This window comes from Kogia breviceps, chromosome 4, assembly GCF_026419965.1.
Source record: "Kogia breviceps isolate mKogBre1 chromosome 4, mKogBre1 haplotype 1, whole genome shotgun sequence".
Lineage (NCBI taxonomy): Eukaryota > Metazoa > Chordata > Mammalia > Artiodactyla > Physeteridae > Kogia > Kogia breviceps.
Window position 1 is genome coordinate 181,277,816 of NC_081313.1, and position 17,924 is coordinate 181,295,739.

Genomic DNA, 17,924 nt, shown 5'->3' on the forward strand with positions numbered 1-17,924 from the left:
CGTGAAATATCTTTTTGAGTTATCTGCAAGGAAAAGCATTTTTCCTTAAGTCCAAATGTGATGCGAAATATTTTACTGAATTTGAATTTTTTTTTTTTTTTTTTTGTGGTACGCGGGCCTCTCACTGTTGTGGCCTCTTCCATTGCAGAGCACAGGCTCAGCGGCCATGACTCACGGGCCCAGCCGCTCCGCGGCATGTGGGATCTTCCCGGACCGGGGCACGAACCCGTGTCCCCTGCATCGGCAGGCGGACTCTCAACCACTGCGCCACCAGGGAAGCCCATGAATAATATCTTTGACATCGAAAGTAAACTGCAAATTGTTTTAACACGTGAAAGACCGAATCCAGAAAAACCATTATTAGGATCGATCATTATGAGGTTATTACTGAAAATAGTTGTTTTCTATGGGGCGGTGTGGGAGCTTGGACCCTTCTCTCCAAATACCCGGGGTCTTTGCCGCCCAGAGCCGCCCGGGGAGGGAGTCCTTTAGAGTGAGGGGACCCTAGCGAGGGCGACAGGGACCACCGCAGAGACGTAGCCACCGCTAGTCCCCCGAAAGCGGGCACAGCGACACGCCCCTGCCCCCAGGCCCAGCTGCGGGGCGGGGCGGGGCGCGGCGGGGCGGGGCGCGGCGCGCGTTCCCGACGCCACGCCGGCCCCGCCCCCTCCGCGCGCCCGCAGAGCTACAACGGGGAGCGGGAGGGGGCGGGACCCGACGCGTCCTGCTCAGTCTGAGGCGCGGCCCCACTTGCGTCCCTCGCCATCTACCAATCAGACGCCGAGAGGGGCGGGCGCGCCTGGGCTTCCTGGTGGCCCCACTCCCTCGTGCGGCCGCGTTCCCGCGGCGTGGGGGGGCGTGGCCTGGGCGCGGTGCGTATAAAGGCGGGCGGAGGCGGAGGCGCCATTTTGCGAACGGCGAGCAGCGGCGGGGGCGTGGAGAAGCGCAGCGGAGGTTTTCCTGGTTTCGGACCCCAGCGGCCGGATGGTGAAATCCTCCCTGCAGCGGATCCTGAACAGCCACTGCTTCGCCAGAGAGAAAGAGGGGGATAAACCCAGCGCCACCGTCCACGCCACCCGCACCATGCCGCTCCTCAGCTTGCACAGCCGCGGAGGCCGCAGCAGCGAGAGGTGAGCGCCCCGCCCCCGCCCGAAGCTTCCAGAAGCGCCGCCGCGCAGGCCCGCAGGGGCCTGGCCGCGGGGCGCCACGGAAGTCCCGGGAGCGCGAGGTCCGCCCCTTTGTCGAGGCCACAGTCGCGCCGGGGGCGGGTTCTCGGATGGGTGGGGGCGGGGTGGGGCGGGGTGGGGGCAAAGGGGGTCTCTGATTGGATTGAGGAGCCCGCAGGCTACTTGGTCGGATTGGGGGGGTGGACACAAGGATTTCCGGTTGGATTGGGGGTCGCCAGGGAACCTGGTTGGGTTTGGGTGGCACGGGAGTCCACGGTCCGGTCTGGGGGTGCGAGGTTGCGGGGTGGGGTTTGGGGGGCGGTCGGGCCGGCGGGTCGCGGGAATCTGTGCTTTGCGGGCGCGGAGGTTGTGAGCGCTCAGCGGAGCGGCCGTTCCCCCTATCCCGCGCCCCGACGTCGCCCCGGGACGACGCGGTCACTTTTTAGTCCCGAGGATGCGCGGAGCCGGGCGGCGCCACGTAGACGGCACCCGGGGCCCTTCTCGGCGTGGCGGCCGGCCCGCCTCTCCCCCGTAAGATGGCTGGATCGAGGGTGGCCGGGGCCAGGGATCTAGGTGAGCCGCGCTCGTCACGGACCGCAAGTTCTTAGACCACGGCCCCGGGGGTGCCCTCGCTCGGGCTCTGAGCCACGATGCCGACGCCCGCGGGTCGGGCGCCCCGGATGGGAGCCGAGCAAAATGGAGGCGACCGCGGGGCCTGTTGACACTGCGCAGCAAATGGCTGCTGGCGCTGCCGGCTGCGCGATTGTGAAAACCTCCCCCGGGGCCGAGGGCCGCTCTGCCGAGATGACGCAAGCGGAGGCCTCGGGGTGCGCGCGGGAGGGCGTCTGCGCGGGCTCGTCTCCGCTGCGCCGGCGGGGACACCGAACGGGTCTCGCGCCTCCCGGCGGGTGCCGACGACGAAAGGGTCGCAGCAGGGGCTGCTTCAGTGGAAGGATGGTTTTGCTGGACTCATAAGAAAAGGCTGTTAGAGCTTTAGGTCTGCTGGAGACTGTAAAGTGGAAAAGGAGAAGCTGAAGCGCTGGACTTAGAAGTGGGAAGTAGAATCTGGCGCAGGGCTGGGTGGGGCGACACTTAGTGCTGGTCAGAAGATAGTTAAAGGGCAGAAGAGGCACCCAGGGAACCGGTTGGACCTTTGACCAGCGTCACCACCCGAGGAGGTGGATTTGAGTGGTCTCTTGTTCCTGTGGCAACCGGTGTAAACATTGCGCTTGCAAGAGGGAGGCGCGTCCCGGGCACCTGGGCTCTGGTAGGGTCTTCCGCTTGGCCTTGCTGGGACTCAGGGCCCTGTCAGCGGAGGCGGGGTGTCTCCCCCAGTGCTGCTCACCAGCGCCTTTTCTCCAGTTCCAGGATGTCCATCAACTGCTGTAGTAACCTGGGTCCAGGGCCTCGGTGGTGCTCCTGATGTCCCTCACCCACCCCTGAAGATCCCAGGTGGGCGAGGGAATAGTCAGAGGGATCACAATCTTTCAGCTAATTTATTTTACTCTGTAAGTATCCTTGTTCCCCGGACTTCTGGGTACCTGAGGTGGGGGCGGGGAGTAGCCAGACCCACAAAATGCTTTATGCGCTTGTCGTGTGCCAGGAACTCTCCACATGGTTTTCCTGAATCCAAGATTGAAGGAACAAAGGTGCAGACTGCAGCGCAGGCTTTGCCTGAGCCTGTAGTAGCTGTTGGCACCTCTTGTTTGTGCCTCAGCCTGGGGCTCCTGCTCTGGCCTTGGGCGGAACCACACTCCAACGGCGCTGCGGGGCATGGGGTGAACGGTCATGTGGGTGCTTTTGTGGGTTTGCCAAACTGTCAGGGTAGCAAGGGGGAAGATCCCCAGGCTGTGAAGGCTGGCGTCCAAGGTTGGATTTGGTTTTCTTCCACAGGATAATCGGCTGAATGTAACAGAGGAACTAACGTCTAATAACAAGACGAGAATTTTTAACGTCCAGTCCAGGCTCACGGATGCCAAACACATTAACTGGAGAGCGGTGCTGAGCAACAGCTGCCTCTACGTTGAGATCCCAGGCGGCGCTCTGCCCGAGGGGAGCAAGGACAGGTGAGGGCGGGCCTGTGTGTGCCTGGGGGGCAGAGCAAGGCAAACTGTGTTTGCACCTCAAAGTTGGACTCCAGAGGAGGGAAGCCTGAGTCAGGAGCCAGGCGGTGGTTATTGATTCCGGGGTGAATTCCCCCTTTTAAGCAGTGGACCAGCAGTATCACCCAGGGGACACCAGGGGATATCTGCGGTTGTCACATTATGGGTTTTGCTCCTGGTGTCAAGTGGGTGGGGCCAGGGACCCCCCACAGTGCCCAGGACAGTCCCCCAGAATGAGCTGGCTCCAGTGTCAGCAGTGGCAAGGCTGACCCTGGATTAGAGCTGGGAGAGGCTGGTGCTCCCTGTATGCAGATGAGGCCACAGACAGAAGTGGGAGAGCTGGGCTAGGGCCCCTATGGGGCGGCCGGGGCGCGGGCCCTGACGCTGGAACCTCAGCTTCGCAGTTCTTCTCGAGTTTGCTGAGGAGCAGCTCCGCGCTGACCACGTCTTCGTTTGCCTCCATAAGAACCGCGATGACCGAGGTGGGTGATCTCCACGCGGGGAGAGGAGATGGGAGAGGCTGCCCACTGCCCCGGAGGCCAGGCCCAGGGTGGGGTCCATGCGGTCCAGGGGCCGCGCCACACCGTGCTGCGCAGCCCCCTTTCCCTAGACTCGGGCCTTCTCCCGCGGGCGGTCCCCGGGCCGGCAGGACTCTGGGCCCTGCAGGTGGATGGGAGGTTCTGACCCGATGGTGTCTCCTTCGCAGCCGCCTTGCTCCGTACCTTCAGCTTTCTGGGCTTTGAGATTGTGAGACCGGGGCATCCCCTTGTCCCCAAGAGACCCGACGCTTGCTTCATGGCCTACACGTTTGAGAGGGAGTCCTCCGGTGAGGAGGAGTAGCGTGATGCCCCTGAGGCCCCTGGGGCTCGATTGCAGACCGTTCGTGTGCACTTGCCGCCGTGCTTCCGGGCGGGTGGTGTGGTCAACTGCGCGCTGACCTGCGTCAGCCTGCTCATCTGCTGGGTTTGTCCGCATGTCGTAATTGTGCAAATAAATGCTCACTCCAAATTAGCCGTGTATTTCTTGAAGTTTAATATTGTGTTTGTGATACTGAAGTATTTGCTTTAATTCTAAATAAAAATTTATATTTTACTTTTTTATTGCTGGTTTAAGATGATTCAGGTTATCCTTGTATCTTGAGGAGGAGTTTCTTATTTGAAGTCTTTTGGAAACAGTCTTAGGTCTCTTAACTTGGAAAGATAGGTATTAATCTACCCTTCTCTTGCTCTCAGAAATCCAAATAAAACGATTGCCCTTCCAAGACCTGTGTTGGCTCAGTGGTGTTGACGGGGGCGCTGTCCGAATGGAGGGCAGGTGGAGGGGTGGCCCGGGGCCAAGGGGAGGGGGGCCTTGGGGTTGCCTGGGGTTCAGGGAGCTGTGCGGGAGTCCTGAGCTGAGTGACTCCCCTACACACACTTTTTTCTACAGAGGGGTGGGGAAGCCAAGGGCCCGGTCTCACCTCTGGCCACAGCCAGCCTTGGCCTCCTGTGGGCAGCCCAGCCCTGGGGCTCCACCCTGGCTGCTCCATACCTCGCCTTCCCATCGCCTCCAGGGCAGATGGCAGCCTGCCCCACCCCACACCCTGGGCCGTCACTCTCCTTCCCCAGTGCCATTCCCTGCCGAGGCTGAGGCCTGAGGCTGGCTGGAGTGGCCTGGTTCCAGTCTGAAGCTGTTTACTGGGTCCTGGGAAGTGGCGTGGCGTGGGGCGGGGCAGGGGCCGCCTGGTACTTCTCCAGCTTGGGGGCGGGGTGGTGTCTAGCCGTGGGCACCCCGCCCTTTAGCCTTTGTACAGTGTCGTGCTGGGCAGGAGCGCTGCTGGTGGGTGTCCTGGCCGGGGCAGAGGTGGGGAGGTCTGAGGCAGCCAGAAGGCAAAGACACTGCCGTGGCGGGGGTCTGGGGTGAGGTGGGGGCGGAAGGCGGAAGAGCTCCAGGGCTGCAGCGCCACCTGCTGGCTGCATCTGCGAGCGTGGCCCGGCGATTGACAAACCGGCTGCCAAGCGGGTATCTTTCACTGAGGAGGATGGAGTTTAGGGGGATTCCAAGTATATTTGGGGGTTGGGTGGGCTCTTCAGCTACCTGAGTGATAATGGAGTTGGCTTTCAAAGGTCTGGGGAGACGGCTGGACACACTCCAGTCCACGTCAGCAGGGCAAGGGCCGAGAAAGGGGTTTGGAGTCGGGGTGTTGGAGGAGGTACAGGAGTCTGAAGCAGAGGTAGGGGGGAGGGTGTCTGCAGTGGAGGGAACAACGGGCAAGGCCTGGAGGCCAGAAAGCACCTCCACGGATGGCGATATGGCAGGAGGGGCTGGCCAGAGAGCATGCAGAGCCTTTAGAAAAGCCCCATTGTACTGTGAAGGTACTAGGGAGCCATGAGAGAGGTCTGAGCAGGAGAGGGCCCTGGTCATACATGGGGGTCAGAAAGTTCCCCCCAGGATCGCCATGGTAGGGTTGGGGTGAGTGAAGGGGCATGACTGGAGACCCCAGGCTATGGCAGTGGGACCCCTCAGGGTTCCTATGTCCATTTTTCAGAGGTATAAACCGAGACCTCATTCTCTCCCTCAGGTCCCCTGACGTATACCACTTTGTTTTTTCCATCAATTAAATGCCTAGCGTGTGTTCAGCCTGGCCCCTGCCCTCAGGGAACTCACAGCCTGATGGGTGAGGTGAACAGGTGACAGGTAAAGAGATGAATAAATACTTCCAGGTGGTGACAAGTGCTTGGAGAACGCAGGGCGCGGAGCTAGAGAGGGCCCAGGAGGGGCAACTTTATTTGCTTAGAAGACGTGAGATTTGGACAGTCTGGCAGAGGGAACAGGCCATGCAAAGACTTGGTGGCTGGATGGAATTTAGTGTCACACAGGAACAGCAAGGAGGCCACGGTGGGTGGAGAGAGTAGGGGGTGCAGGGCATGGGCACGTTTGGGCAGGTGAGCCCAGACCCCACTGGGGTGGGCAGGCTGTCTCAGGTTCCAGGGATCCTCCCTCCCCCGGGAGGCCCCAAGCAGTTCTTGACGAGGTCGTTCACAGCACAAGGGGGTGTTCCAGGGCCTGGAATGCCTCTGATGCCACCGTCCGGAGGAGTGTCCACACTGTCTTGGAGACAGTGGCCATCAGACCCCAGCATGAGAAGGGCATCCTGGCTTCTGCTGGAAGGCGGTGGGAGCGGTTCTGCACACTGGGAGAGACATTAATTTTGGGGGGGGTTCCACACCTGGAAGAGGGGTGGGCACCTCTGGCATCAGAAAGCCTCAGCAGGCACTGGCCATTAGCCCCCAGCCCTGGAAGGGGGGCACCTGAATTCTTAGGGGGCCTTGGGCCCAAGTTCCCAGCTGCATCCTCTGCTGGCCTTCTGGTCCCTTCTGGAAGGGGGCGTCCACCCTATCACCAGCCCCAGCCCTGAGAAGGGGGACCTGCCTCCTAGAGAGGCCCTGGAACAGGTGCATTGCTCACGGGAAGGATCAGTTCCACAGCAGCTCCAGGGCGAGGGTACAAGGAGTCCTCGGTGGCCTCGGCCAGGTATTCACAGCACAGCCAGTCTTTCAGGCTGGGCACCTCCCCACCCACGCACGGCCCACTCGGCTAGGTGCAGGACCAGCAACGCGCGGCGCGTCCGCAGCCAGGACCCCAGCGGGGCTCCGCAGCCGCGCAGCTTGGGCCCGGACCCCCAGAGCAGCACCTGCAGCAAGCCGCGCGTCCCGGCCGCCGAGGGCTGCGCGCGGGCCAGCTGGGCCGCCAGGTGCTCCAGGCCCACGGCCAAGGACGTGGCCAAGGGCGCGCCCGGGGCCAAGCAGCTCTCGGAGTGGGCGGCCCAGCTGCCGCGCGTGGGCGGCCGGGGGGTCGAGGGGGCACGCGGCCAAAGTCCGCCAGCAGCAGGCGCCGGGGCCTGGCGGCTGAGCAGCCCCGCGGTGCCGCCAGCAGCAGGGCCTCCGGGCGCTCCCGGAGTGGCAGAAGCAGCAGGGCCACGGCCTTGCGAACTCCTCGGGCGGCTGCGCGCCTGTCTCCACAAGTCACTGGACCACCGTGAGCTCCGGCACCTCCGCCGCCAGCGCCACGGGGCTGCTCCAGGGCGTCTCGGGAAGTGCGCCCTCGGGCGCCAGACCACACAGCTCCTGGAGGTTGAAATGCGGAGCCAGCGCGGCCTGCGGCCCTAGGCCACACGTGTAGGGCTCGTCAGCTCCTGGCTTGGGCACCTGCGGGACAGAGGGACGCTTCAGAGCTCCCCGCCACCAAACCAGCACAGCTCGCCCAGTGCCTCTACCTGTTCTGAAGACTTCTCACCCAACCTGCCCACCATGGCTGTATCCCTCCAGAAGCGGGGGGTTCGTGTTAATTCGGATGTTGGTTGCCAGTTTGATTTTAAGGAAAGCTACACCAGGGAGGATGCTGTTTAGGGGATCGGACTTTCCACTCTGCCAAAGAGGCGGATGCTTCCCACTTGGTTTAGCAAGGGAGATGACAGCTAAGGTGCCAGAGCTGGGCTGTCCAGGAGAAATGCAACTCGGGCCACGGTGTAATTCAAATTTTCCACTAGCCACATTTTAAAAAGAGAAAAGGAGCAGGTGAAAGTAACTTTCTTTCTTTCTTCTAAAAAAAAAAAAATTCACTAGTTTATTTTTTAGATTCCACATACAATTGAAAACTTACAGGATTTGTCTTTCTCTGTCTTATTTCACTAAGCATAATACCCTCCAAGTCCATCCATGTTGCTGCAAATGGCATTATTTTGTTCTGTTTTATGGCTGAGTAGTAGTCCATTGTAGATACATTTCACATCTTCTATTGATGGACGCTTAGGTTGCTTCCATGTCTTGGCTATTGTAAATAATGCTGCTATGAACATTGGGCGCATATATATTTTCTAATTATCGTTTTCAGTTTTTTCTGGATATATACCCAGGAGTGGAATTGCTGGATCATATGGTAGTTCTATTTTTAGTTTTCTGAGGAACTTCTAGACTGTTTTCCACAGTGGCTGCACCATTTTACATTCCCAACAACAGTGTATAGGGTTCCCTTTTCTCCACACCCTCGACAGCATTTGTTATTTGTGATCTTTTTGATGATGGCCGTTCTGACAGGTGTGAGGTGATACCTCATTGTAGTTTTGATTTGCATTTCTCTGATTAGCGACGTTGAGCATCTTTTCATGTGCCTGTTGGCCATCTGTCTGTCTTCTTTGGAAAAATGTCTCTTCAGGTGTTCTGCCCATTTAAAAAAAATAAATTTATTTTTATTTTATTTTTGGCTGCGTTGGGTCTTTGTTGCTGCATGCAGGCTTTCTCTAGTTGCGGCGAGCGGGGGCTACTCTTTGTTGCGGTGCGCGGGCTTCTCATTGCGGTGGCTGCTCGTTGCAGAGCATGGGCTGTACGGGCACAGACTTCAGTAGTTACAGCACGCAGCCTCAGTAGTTGTGGCGCACGGGCTTAGTTGCTCCGTGGCATGTGGGATCTTCGTGGACCAGGGCTCGAACCGGTTTCCCCTGCATTGGCAGGCGGATTCTTAACTGCTGAGCCACCAGGGAAGTCCCCTGCCCAGTTTTTAATTAGGCTTTTTTTTTTTTTTTTCTTTTGTGGTATGCAGGCCTCTCACTGCTGTGGCCTCTCCCGTTGCGGAGCACAGGCTCCATACGCGCAGGCTCAGCGGCCACGGCTCACGGGCCCAGCCGCTCCGCGGCATGTGGGATCTTCCCGGACCGGGGCACGAACCCGCGTCCCCTGCATCGGCGGGCGGGCTCTCAACCACTGCTCCACCGGGGAAGCCCAGAGGCTTTTTTTTTTTTTTTTTGATACTGAGTTTCATGACCTTGAAAGTAACTTTCATAATCTATTTTATGTAATCCAATTTATCCAAAATGTAATCATTCAACAGGTCACCAAATGAAAAAAGTATTAGTGAGATGTTTTACATTATTGTTATTATTATTGATACTGAGTCTTGGAGACCCGGTGTGTATTTGGTACTCAGAGCATATCTCAATTGGCACCAGCCCCACTTCAGGTGCTCAGAGGTCACCCGTGGCCAGAAGTTGCAGTACTGAACAGCAAAGCTCTTTCTAGAAAGTAGGAGAGTATCAGCCCTGGGGGTTACATTTGAATCACCTTGGGGCAGGGGTTAAAAAAGACAGGTGCTGAGGTGGGGCTCTGGGAGTGTGTAATTTCAAAATAAACTCCCCAGGGGTCTCTGAGATGGATGGAACCAGGACGGAGCTGTCAACTAAAGAACTCACAGCCAGCGACAACTTACTCCCTCCATGCTCTGGTCTGTAAAATGGGTCCATAATAACACATTCTGCCAAATGGGTGAGGTTCCTCCAAAATGGTGATGTGTCTGACACGTGGTAGTCTGGTTTATGTGATGGGAATCTTTTTTTCCTTTTTCTTGGTGGTGCATAAAACAGAAGCATCTTAACAACGAAACGCGGTGATGCTTGCATGAGGATTAGCTGAATGGAAGTGTCTAAAAGTCCTTAGAGGGCTTCCCTGGTGGCGCAGTGGTTGAGAATCCGCCTGCCGATGCAGGGGACACGGGTTCGTGCCCCGGTCCGGGAAGATCCCACATGCCGCGGAGCGGGTGGGCCCATGAGCCATGGCCACTGAGCCTGCGCGTCCGGAGCCTGTGCTCCGCAACGGGAGAGGCCACAACAGTGAGAGGCCCGCATATCAAAAAAAAAAAAGTCCTTAGAACAGCACAAGACATGAAGGAACAGTGCTCAGTATATTTGGTTGAAGATGATAATGAAAAGTGGTAGCTATCAGCCGGCTGTGGGTTTCTAGCGCCAGAATTCACGGGTGAGTGAGTTAAAATGCAGACTACTGGGCCCCTGAGAGTCGTGGGGGAGATTTTAACAAGGCTCCCGGGTGATTTGAATGTAGGTCGCCCCACACCTGAGAAACGCGGTTCCAAGGGCTGACGGTGTTAGTTCGTATCAGTTGCAAAATCAGCAATTGGGCCTGAGTCTAAAGAGCCCTGGGTTAAAAAAAAAAAAAAGAAGAAAAAGAAAAAGAAAAGAGCCCTGGGTTATGCCTTGGACGGGACACTGGGGAAACCTCCGAGGAGGCGGGGCGTAGGCGGGGCTCACCTTGGCAGCCAGGAGGTGCCACTCCTCCTTGTCCCTCCGCACCAGGCGGTAGTAGAGGGCGTCCCAGCTCTCCACGCAGGGCGAGCTGTCCAGGAGGCGGAAGCGGTGGCCGAGGCGGCAGAGGCCCGGGAGGCCCCCCGGGAGCCGGGCGTGCAGCCGGGCCGTACACGGCGCGAAGGCCCTCCAGCTGCCGGGCCTCCAGCGCGGCGGAGGGAGAGGCCCAGTTCCTTGTCCAGCGAGCAGAAGGGTAGCTCTGCAGGGGGACAGGCTGGCCCCGCCCTGTCGTCGCCTGCCTGGCTCTCGTGCACACTGCGGGATCCCAGAAGGGGCTTCTGAGGCTTCCCTGCAAGCTCGAGTGGGGCCGGGGCTGGGGGACTTGTGGGTGGGCAGCGACTGGGCCCTGGTCAGGGTCTTCTTGGGCAGGGGCTGCGGGTCAGTAGTAGGGCGCTTAGATGTCCGAGAGCAGCAGCCCTTGGAGGGCAGCAGGCGGGCACGGACCTCGCCTGTCAGGGGAGGGAGTGGGGGAAGGGCGTGAGGACACGCAGAGTGGGGTCCTGTGCGCATGACTGCACCCTCAGGCCATAATTCCTTCATCTCTAGAGTGGAAGCAATAGGGCGCTCTCTGGTGGTCTAGTAGTTAGGACTTGGAGCTTTCACTGCTGTGGCCCGGGTTCGATGCCTGGTCAGGAAACTGAGATTCCACAAGCCACGCAGCATGGCCGGCAAAAAAAAAAAAAAAAAAAGGAAAAACGACCAACTCCAGCTACGCTATGCTCTGTGGGGTAAGGATGCCATCTCCAATTTACAGATGAGGAAACAAAGGTTCAGAGGAGTGACAAGTCAGTGACAGAGAAACATCTGGCCCAGCACAGGTGACCAGCACTTCCCTGTGTGGCTCTGGGCAGGTGACTGAGCCTCTCTGAACTTCAGTTTCCTCATTTTTAGAAGCTGGTTATCCAGCTTTTTTTTTTTTTTTTTTTAACAAAGAGTTTTATTAAAGGTAGTTAAAAAGCTGCTATAGGACTTCCCCGGTGGTCCAGACTCCACGCTTCCACTGCAGGGAGCACAGGTTCGATCCCCATCCCCGGTGGGGGAACTAAGATCCCGCATGCTGGGAGGCACGGCCCAAATGAAAAAAGAGCAACAAAAAATCCCTGCTGTAATCTAGTTAAACCATCATGGGGCAGAGCGTTCCTTACATGGTAATGAAACACTCAACCTTTCTGCCTCACCGACCACCTGTCCCACCCCCACCCGGGGCCCCTCCCAGGCTCTCACCAAGGTTGCTGTACGTGGGCTGGGTCAGCCAGGTCGGGGCATTGACCCCCCCTGGGGATCTCGGTGGGTGGCTCTGGGTTGTTCAGGCTGCTGGGGGAAGGTCAGAGTGCAGGGCATGTGTGGGAGGGGCCCAGCACCTGCTGTGTGGCCCTGGGAAGGTTGCTTGACCTCTCTGGGCAAATGTCACCCATCAACCTTGCAGGGCGGTGAGAAGGACCCTGTACTTTTGTGACATGGACAGAATGTCCAGCTGTGAGGACAAGACCTCAAGGGGATGGGGGAAGAAGCTGGGGGCCGGTGACAATACACAGGGAACCCATGCTTAGGCCTTGTCCCCAGAGCTCAGCCCCCTCAAGCTGCGTGGTTGCCAGCAGCAGCCTGGGCCCCAGCTCTGCCCCACCGAGATTCCAGGTTGTTCAACCTTGAAAAGCAGCTGCTTCTGCACACTCTCTGCCCCAGTCTCCCTCCAGGAGCGCCCTACCTTCAGGACTGGAGTGACCTCAGGCCAGGGCGATCTTGGGGACAAACTCCCAGTAGCTGCAGCCCCTGGTCTCCCGGACTGTTTGACCGGTTGCTGGCAGTGAACCGGAAACTCCCAGGCAACTGTTAGACCACAGGCCCCGGCAGGAGCGGGAAGCTTTCTGCATTACTTCCCCATGAAGGCCACCTGGTTCCAGGGCTGAAAGCGGGTGGCAGGAGACGGGAAGACGGGCAGAGGTCCCAAAGTTTACACGAGGTGGGTGGCAGAGGGGGGAGCCCTGAGAGATGGGGAAGATGGAGACTTTTTAGACTCCCCTGCCTTTGGGGAGGGCAGGGAACCCCAGCAGTGACTGTTTAGGGATCGATTTGACCAGATGACCCTTTAGTCTGTGGCTTTCACTTCCTCCAGAGCCACTTCCCCTTCTGCAGGATCATCTGAGACGCCTCCACTGTGCGTGCCCCCACCTCCCACCCATCCCAGGACCCTTGGCAGGTACTGCTCCATTTGAGCCCCAGCTCCGCTCTGACTTGCTGTGTGATGTTGGACCATTCACCAGCCCTCTCTGTTCCAGCAAATAAAGAAAAGTGGCTCCTGCTTGCTGCCTCCTGACAGCCACAGAAGCTGGATTTTTCTTTAAAAATTTAATCAACTCACTTCCCTTCCCCCACCACCTTAATGCATGGATTTAGAAAAAGACATTTGATATAGAATTACCATACACAGAAAATCAAGAAGGGTGAAAATCCAGGGAAAGCCAGACAGTGTGAAATTCTAGCTTCAGCACACACTGTTGAAGCTGTCTGGGGGCCTGAGGCTTGCCCTACCTGCCCGGAGGCCTGAGAGGTGTCTCAGCTGAAACCCAGCCTCTTCCCCTCTGTAATGTCTGTAATGGAAGAGCCAAGAAATCACTGCAGTGCGAAGATGCAAAGACGTTCTTTTTTTTTTTTTTTTTTTTTTTTTTTGCGGTACGCAGGCCTCTCACCGCTGTGGCCTCTCCCGTTGCGAAGCACAGGCTCCGGACGCGCAGGCTCAGCGGCCATGGCTCACGGGCCCGGCCGCTCCGCGGCATGTGGGATCTTCCCGGACCGGGGCACGAACCCATATCCCCTGCATTGGCAGGCGGATTCTCAACCACTGCGCCACCAGGGAAGCCCGCAAAGACGTTCTTGCTTCTTAGCTTGAGTGTCTTTCATGCTGAGTTTCTCCCTCCGCCCCATCGAGCCCAGTGAGCCCAGAGAGGGCTGGAGTCCATGCATGGTCACATAGCAGGTCCAGGCTGGGCAGGGGGGTCCACAGGCCATCGCTGGGTGCCCCCTGGGTGTGGGAAAGAAGACAGTTCCATCTCACGGAGTCCTCCAAACGGGTCTCGGGTCACAGTCGGGGCCACACTGACCTGCTAACAGCCAGCTTTTCAAGCGTGAGGGTCTGTGACTTGACTCAATATTTTGTCTTGCCCAGCACTCAGCTTCTGTAATTCATAGAATTTATACTCTTTGTCTTAATCCATGGGGCAGCCCGTGATTTGGGCAGATTTCAGAATCATGCAGTCGGAGGATGGCGGGCTCGAGGAAGGATTTGCCAATTATATGGGACAAGGATTCCACAAATCCCGGGCTGCTCCAGGTGGAACAGAAGGGATCAGAGGTGCCAAGGAAGTGGCCTGCTCGCTGCCCAAACCCCTGCTGACCATGAGTGCTTATTCTTTCCTTCATGAGACCCTGTGGGGTCACCCAGCTGGGCCACGCCTCCCACCCAGGACTAATTAGGGTGAGGCAAGCAAGGGACTCACCTCAGGCACAGAATTTAAGGTGATGCCGACAAAACAAAACAAAACAAAACAAAACAAAAAAACCATCAAGATGGAGAGACTTCTGACCTTCTGCTACCTCTCGGATTTGCGAGAACAGGACGTTGGCTGGTGATGGCAGTTGTGGCCGTGACACTTGTGGTTCCCTCCTGTCGCCCTCCTGGGCCCCCCCGCCTGTGCCCCCTCTCAGAAGGGGCACCTGTCCTTCCTCCGTGCGCGTGTGGCCAGCCGGCCACCCCGAAGGTGTTCTGAGAGTGCTGCTGGGCGTCAGGGAGCCCGAGCTGCCTCGCATCTGGGCCCGAGTTGGGATACGGGCGCTCCAGCCCCTGGGGGACCCCAGCACAGGAGCAGGTGCCGGGAGACGGGAGCCACACGGTGGGACAAATTCCTGGTGGCTCCCGGCCAGGCCAGGACGGGGCAGAAGTGAGACGCCCCCCCCCCAATCCTGTCCCCTGGGCCTGCAAGAGCCTCACCTCGGGAGAGCAGCAGCTCCTACCTGACCAGTGCGGAGGGGCTGACCACAGGGATGTGTACATCTTCTCCCACCCCCCGGCAGGGTGGGGAGCTGCTCTGCTTTGGCATCTCTGGGTGGTCTGGGGAGAGGCTGGCTGCCGCCCGTGGGCTCAGCCCTGAATCCCACCCTACCCTCACCTCTCGCCTAGGGCTCCCTGCCAGCCTCAGACACCTCCATGGGCCCAGAGCCGCGCTCACAAGGCCAGGCCGAGGTCGAGAGGTCGGCCCCACTGTCCTCAGCCTGCTGCAGCCACAGGGCCGGACCAGCAGCTTTATCTTCTTCGTTTGGCTTCAGGTTTTTCTTTCTTTCTACTTTAAGTTCAGGCCAAAAAATTCCGGAGTCATCCCCTACCCCTACCCTCCACCCCTCCAGAGACCCTCCAGCTGAAACCAGAGCCTGAGTTCAGGGACCCGAGGGGTGGGTGTCGGGAGTGAGGGCATGAGGGCCACGCGGGGCCCTGCTGAGCCCTTGGGGTACCCCCGGCCTCGGGCCGCTCCTCTCCCCTCTGAGGACTCGTGTTCCAGCAAGTCGGGCGGGGCCCTTGCAGCGCCTCTGCTCTCCCGACCCGCCTACTCCGTCGGCACTTAAGCCACAGGACAGAAGTCAGGACAGAAGTCTGTAGCGGGAGCTGGGCGTGGCCTGCGGGGAAGCAGGCGGTTCAAGGCGGAGCTTCAGGGACTGGGTGCAGAGAGCCTCACTCGACGACCCTCGTGCGATGTAGTATTGTACCCACCGGAGTATTGTATCATATATCGAGCCTTCTCTGTATTTTAACAAGAAAGCAAAACACTAGTTTCCTATTTAAGACTTTAAGGGTTTGTGGGATGGGCGGGGTGAACAAGACCCTTGGTTTTGTTTTCCTTTTCCTTTGGTTTCACATGGAGTGCGAGCTGTGAGCATGTGCATGGATGTGTGTTACAGCCTCTAGGCTGTTGGAGGCCAAAGGGCGGTTTACAGTTCTCTGCTTTAGTCGCTGAACTGCTGACTGTTTTGGAGAAACAGGAAACAGAAAATAGCAGATGTCACGTAGGAAAGAGGACAAACAACGACAAAAAAAAAAAAAAAGAAAAAAGAAAAAAAGAGCTCACACCCAAATTCACAAAACCTGTTTTTTAAACCAAAGCACATTTTGAATGCGTATGGAACCTCAATGGGCTCGGGAAAAAGATACTAATTATCTCATTGTTTGTTTACATAAACTTTTTTTTTTTTTTTTTTTTTTTTGCTGTACGCAGGCCTCTCACTGCTGTGGCCTCTCCGGTTGCGGAGCACAGGCTCCGGACGCGCAGGCGCAGCGGCCACGGCTCACGGGCCCAGCCGCTCCGGATGCGCAGGCGCAGCGGCCACGGCTCACGGGCCCAGCCGCTCCGGACGCGCAGGCGCAGCGGCCACGGCTCACGGGCCCAGCCGCTCCGCGGCACGTGGGATCCTCCCGGACCGGGGCACGAACCCGCGTCCCCTGCATCGGCAGGCGGACTCTCAACCACTGCGCCACCAGGGAAGCCCTACATAAACTTTTACAGTTTCAGACCTCAGCAGATAAAAGGCCAGTCCCAGTGAACCCCAGCTTCTGCTGGAGCCCCCTCTGAGTAGGCCCTGGGGCGGGCATGGAGGCCTCTGAGCCCTCCTCCCAGCCCGGCCTCTCCCAGCGCAGCTTGCACCAAAGAGCCTGGGCCCGTGCTGGCCCGCCCCAGGCCTCCCGGCCAGACCCTGGCGGTCCTGCCGGCTGGCACAGCAGAGGTGGCTGTCACTTGTGGTCGCAGGACCTGAGCTTGGGCCCTTGGGATGGAGGTGCGCCCCCATCCCGCTGCTCTGCCTGTGACCCTCGGGTGGGTTGACGTGAGGGTCCCTCTCACGCCAAAAAGCCAGGACCTTTGCGCAGCTCCGTGGGCTCCAGCGTTTCCCCGCCCCCGGGGACCCCCACCTCCACCCTGGCCGTGGGAGGGGCTCAGTGGGCAAACACTGCAGGGACGGTGCAAACGCCCTGAACAGTGTTGTTTTTGTATCAATGTCTGTGCGGTGACGAATGTATTTATTTCTCAGACTTGGGGCGAGCGAGCAGCAGACCGGGCTCCGCCCCCCGCACGCCCCCGACAGACCCAGCCCACCGCCGCCGGGGCTCCTCCAGGATTGCAGAAAAGGTAAAGAAGGAAAGAGAAACCTTTAAGCAAATACGAATCTCAGGGACTCGCAGCATAGCCGCACGCCTCAGCCTGTGAAACGAACAGTCTGGACCCAGGCGGACTTGCAGAACCTCACACGGCGGTGGGCTACCCCGACTCCCACCCGTCAGAATGCACTGGGCTGGCCGTGTGCAGGAGTGTGACCCACCAGGGACCCCAGCCGCCCTGCCCGCGGCCCTCCGGACTCGGGGTGAGGCCTGGGCAGCCGGGAGGGCAGGGTTCAGGGCAGAGGCGGCTGCATCCCTCCGGTCCCCTTGGCTTGGTGCGGGGGTGGGGACGAAAGCAGAGGCGCCAGGGCTCAGAAGAGAGCAGGGATCCCAGCCCTAGCGGCCCCCTGCCGGCACCAAGGCCCTCACGCTTCCCCAGAGCCAGGTTGGGCATCACTGAACCTGTGAACCGGATGTCAGGAGCGGGTGGTGGAGCAGGGCCTGATCTCAGTTTGACGTTCCAAATCAGGGGGTGGGTGTACGCTGTGGGGACTGAGGCTGCCCGGGACCCCCTGCCTAGGACCACCCACCCTGCCCCGGGCTTGTCACCCCACTTTAATTTTCTACGAGGAACCCCTCCCCCTACCTCACCTTGCTATTTATTGCTGTAATTTATTGACCTCAAATATGCTGCATGACAGACCTCACTCAGGGCAGGGAGGATCCCCAGGACTCCCCGCCTCCACTTGGCGGGGCCCCTGGGGGGCCAGGTGCTGCGGGGAACCTCTCTGTCCCCCACCCATCACTTGCTTTCCCCCTCCCCCGTTGGGGCACCCCAGGTTGTGCACTGGCCCATTCACAAATACCTCGAGGGGGAGGGGGAGGGTTGGGGTTATAGCTGTTTTGTCCTGCTACGCGCCCTTCCCAGGAAGGGGGGGGACCATGATCGCACTCCTGTACGGGCCACCGCTACGGTCAGTCATCACACCAAGTTCACTTCCCTCGAGAGTTTGGATAAATTCAGGTCAGAGCTGCAGGTATGCAACCCTCAAGTGTCATAGTAAAGCAGTTCACCGATCTCTCCTTTTAGAAGTGTGCAGTCTTCATGTACAGTGATGAGAAACTGTTATTTTATGATCTTTTCATTAAAAGTGTGATTGAAAAAACAACAACAACCCAGTAATCAAGATAAATAACACTGTAATATAATAATGTAATATTAAAAAAAACCCTTATTTGCAAACTATGGCCCTCCGGCCTGGCCGGCTGTTTTTTTTTTTTTTTTTTTGTGGTACGCGGGCCTCTCACTGTTGTGGCCTCTCCCATTGCGGAGCGCAGGCTCCGGATGCACAGGCTCAGCGGCCATGGCTCACGGGCCCAGCCACTCTGCG

At 58.6% G+C, this 17,924-nt stretch overlaps 2 protein-coding genes across 2 annotated transcripts; one reads left to right on the top strand and one right to left on the bottom strand.

Moving 5' to 3' along the window:
• The first annotated feature begins 896 nt into the window (after positions 1–896).
• Positions 897–4,279, top strand: OAZ1 (ornithine decarboxylase antizyme 1). The gene is given in 6 exon segments (XM_059060383.2): positions 897–1,130; positions 2,529–2,586; positions 2,588–2,674; positions 3,060–3,232; positions 3,665–3,750; positions 3,975–4,279. Coding segments are annotated over 6 exon segments (684 nt in total). The 5' UTR covers positions 897–984; the 3' UTR covers positions 4,109–4,279.
• A 1,948-nt stretch (positions 4,280–6,227) lies between these two features.
• Positions 6,228–14,445, bottom strand: PEAK3 (PEAK family member 3). Its single transcript, XM_059062458.1, is given in 12 exon segments — positions 6,228–6,440; positions 6,716–6,829; positions 6,831–7,060; positions 7,063–7,233; positions 7,236–7,455; positions 10,344–10,505; positions 10,507–10,549; positions 10,551–10,690; positions 10,692–10,846; positions 11,622–11,672; positions 14,109–14,235; positions 14,383–14,445. Coding segments are annotated over 12 exon segments (1,689 nt in total).
• Between the last annotated feature and the right edge of the window lie 3,479 nt (positions 14,446–17,924).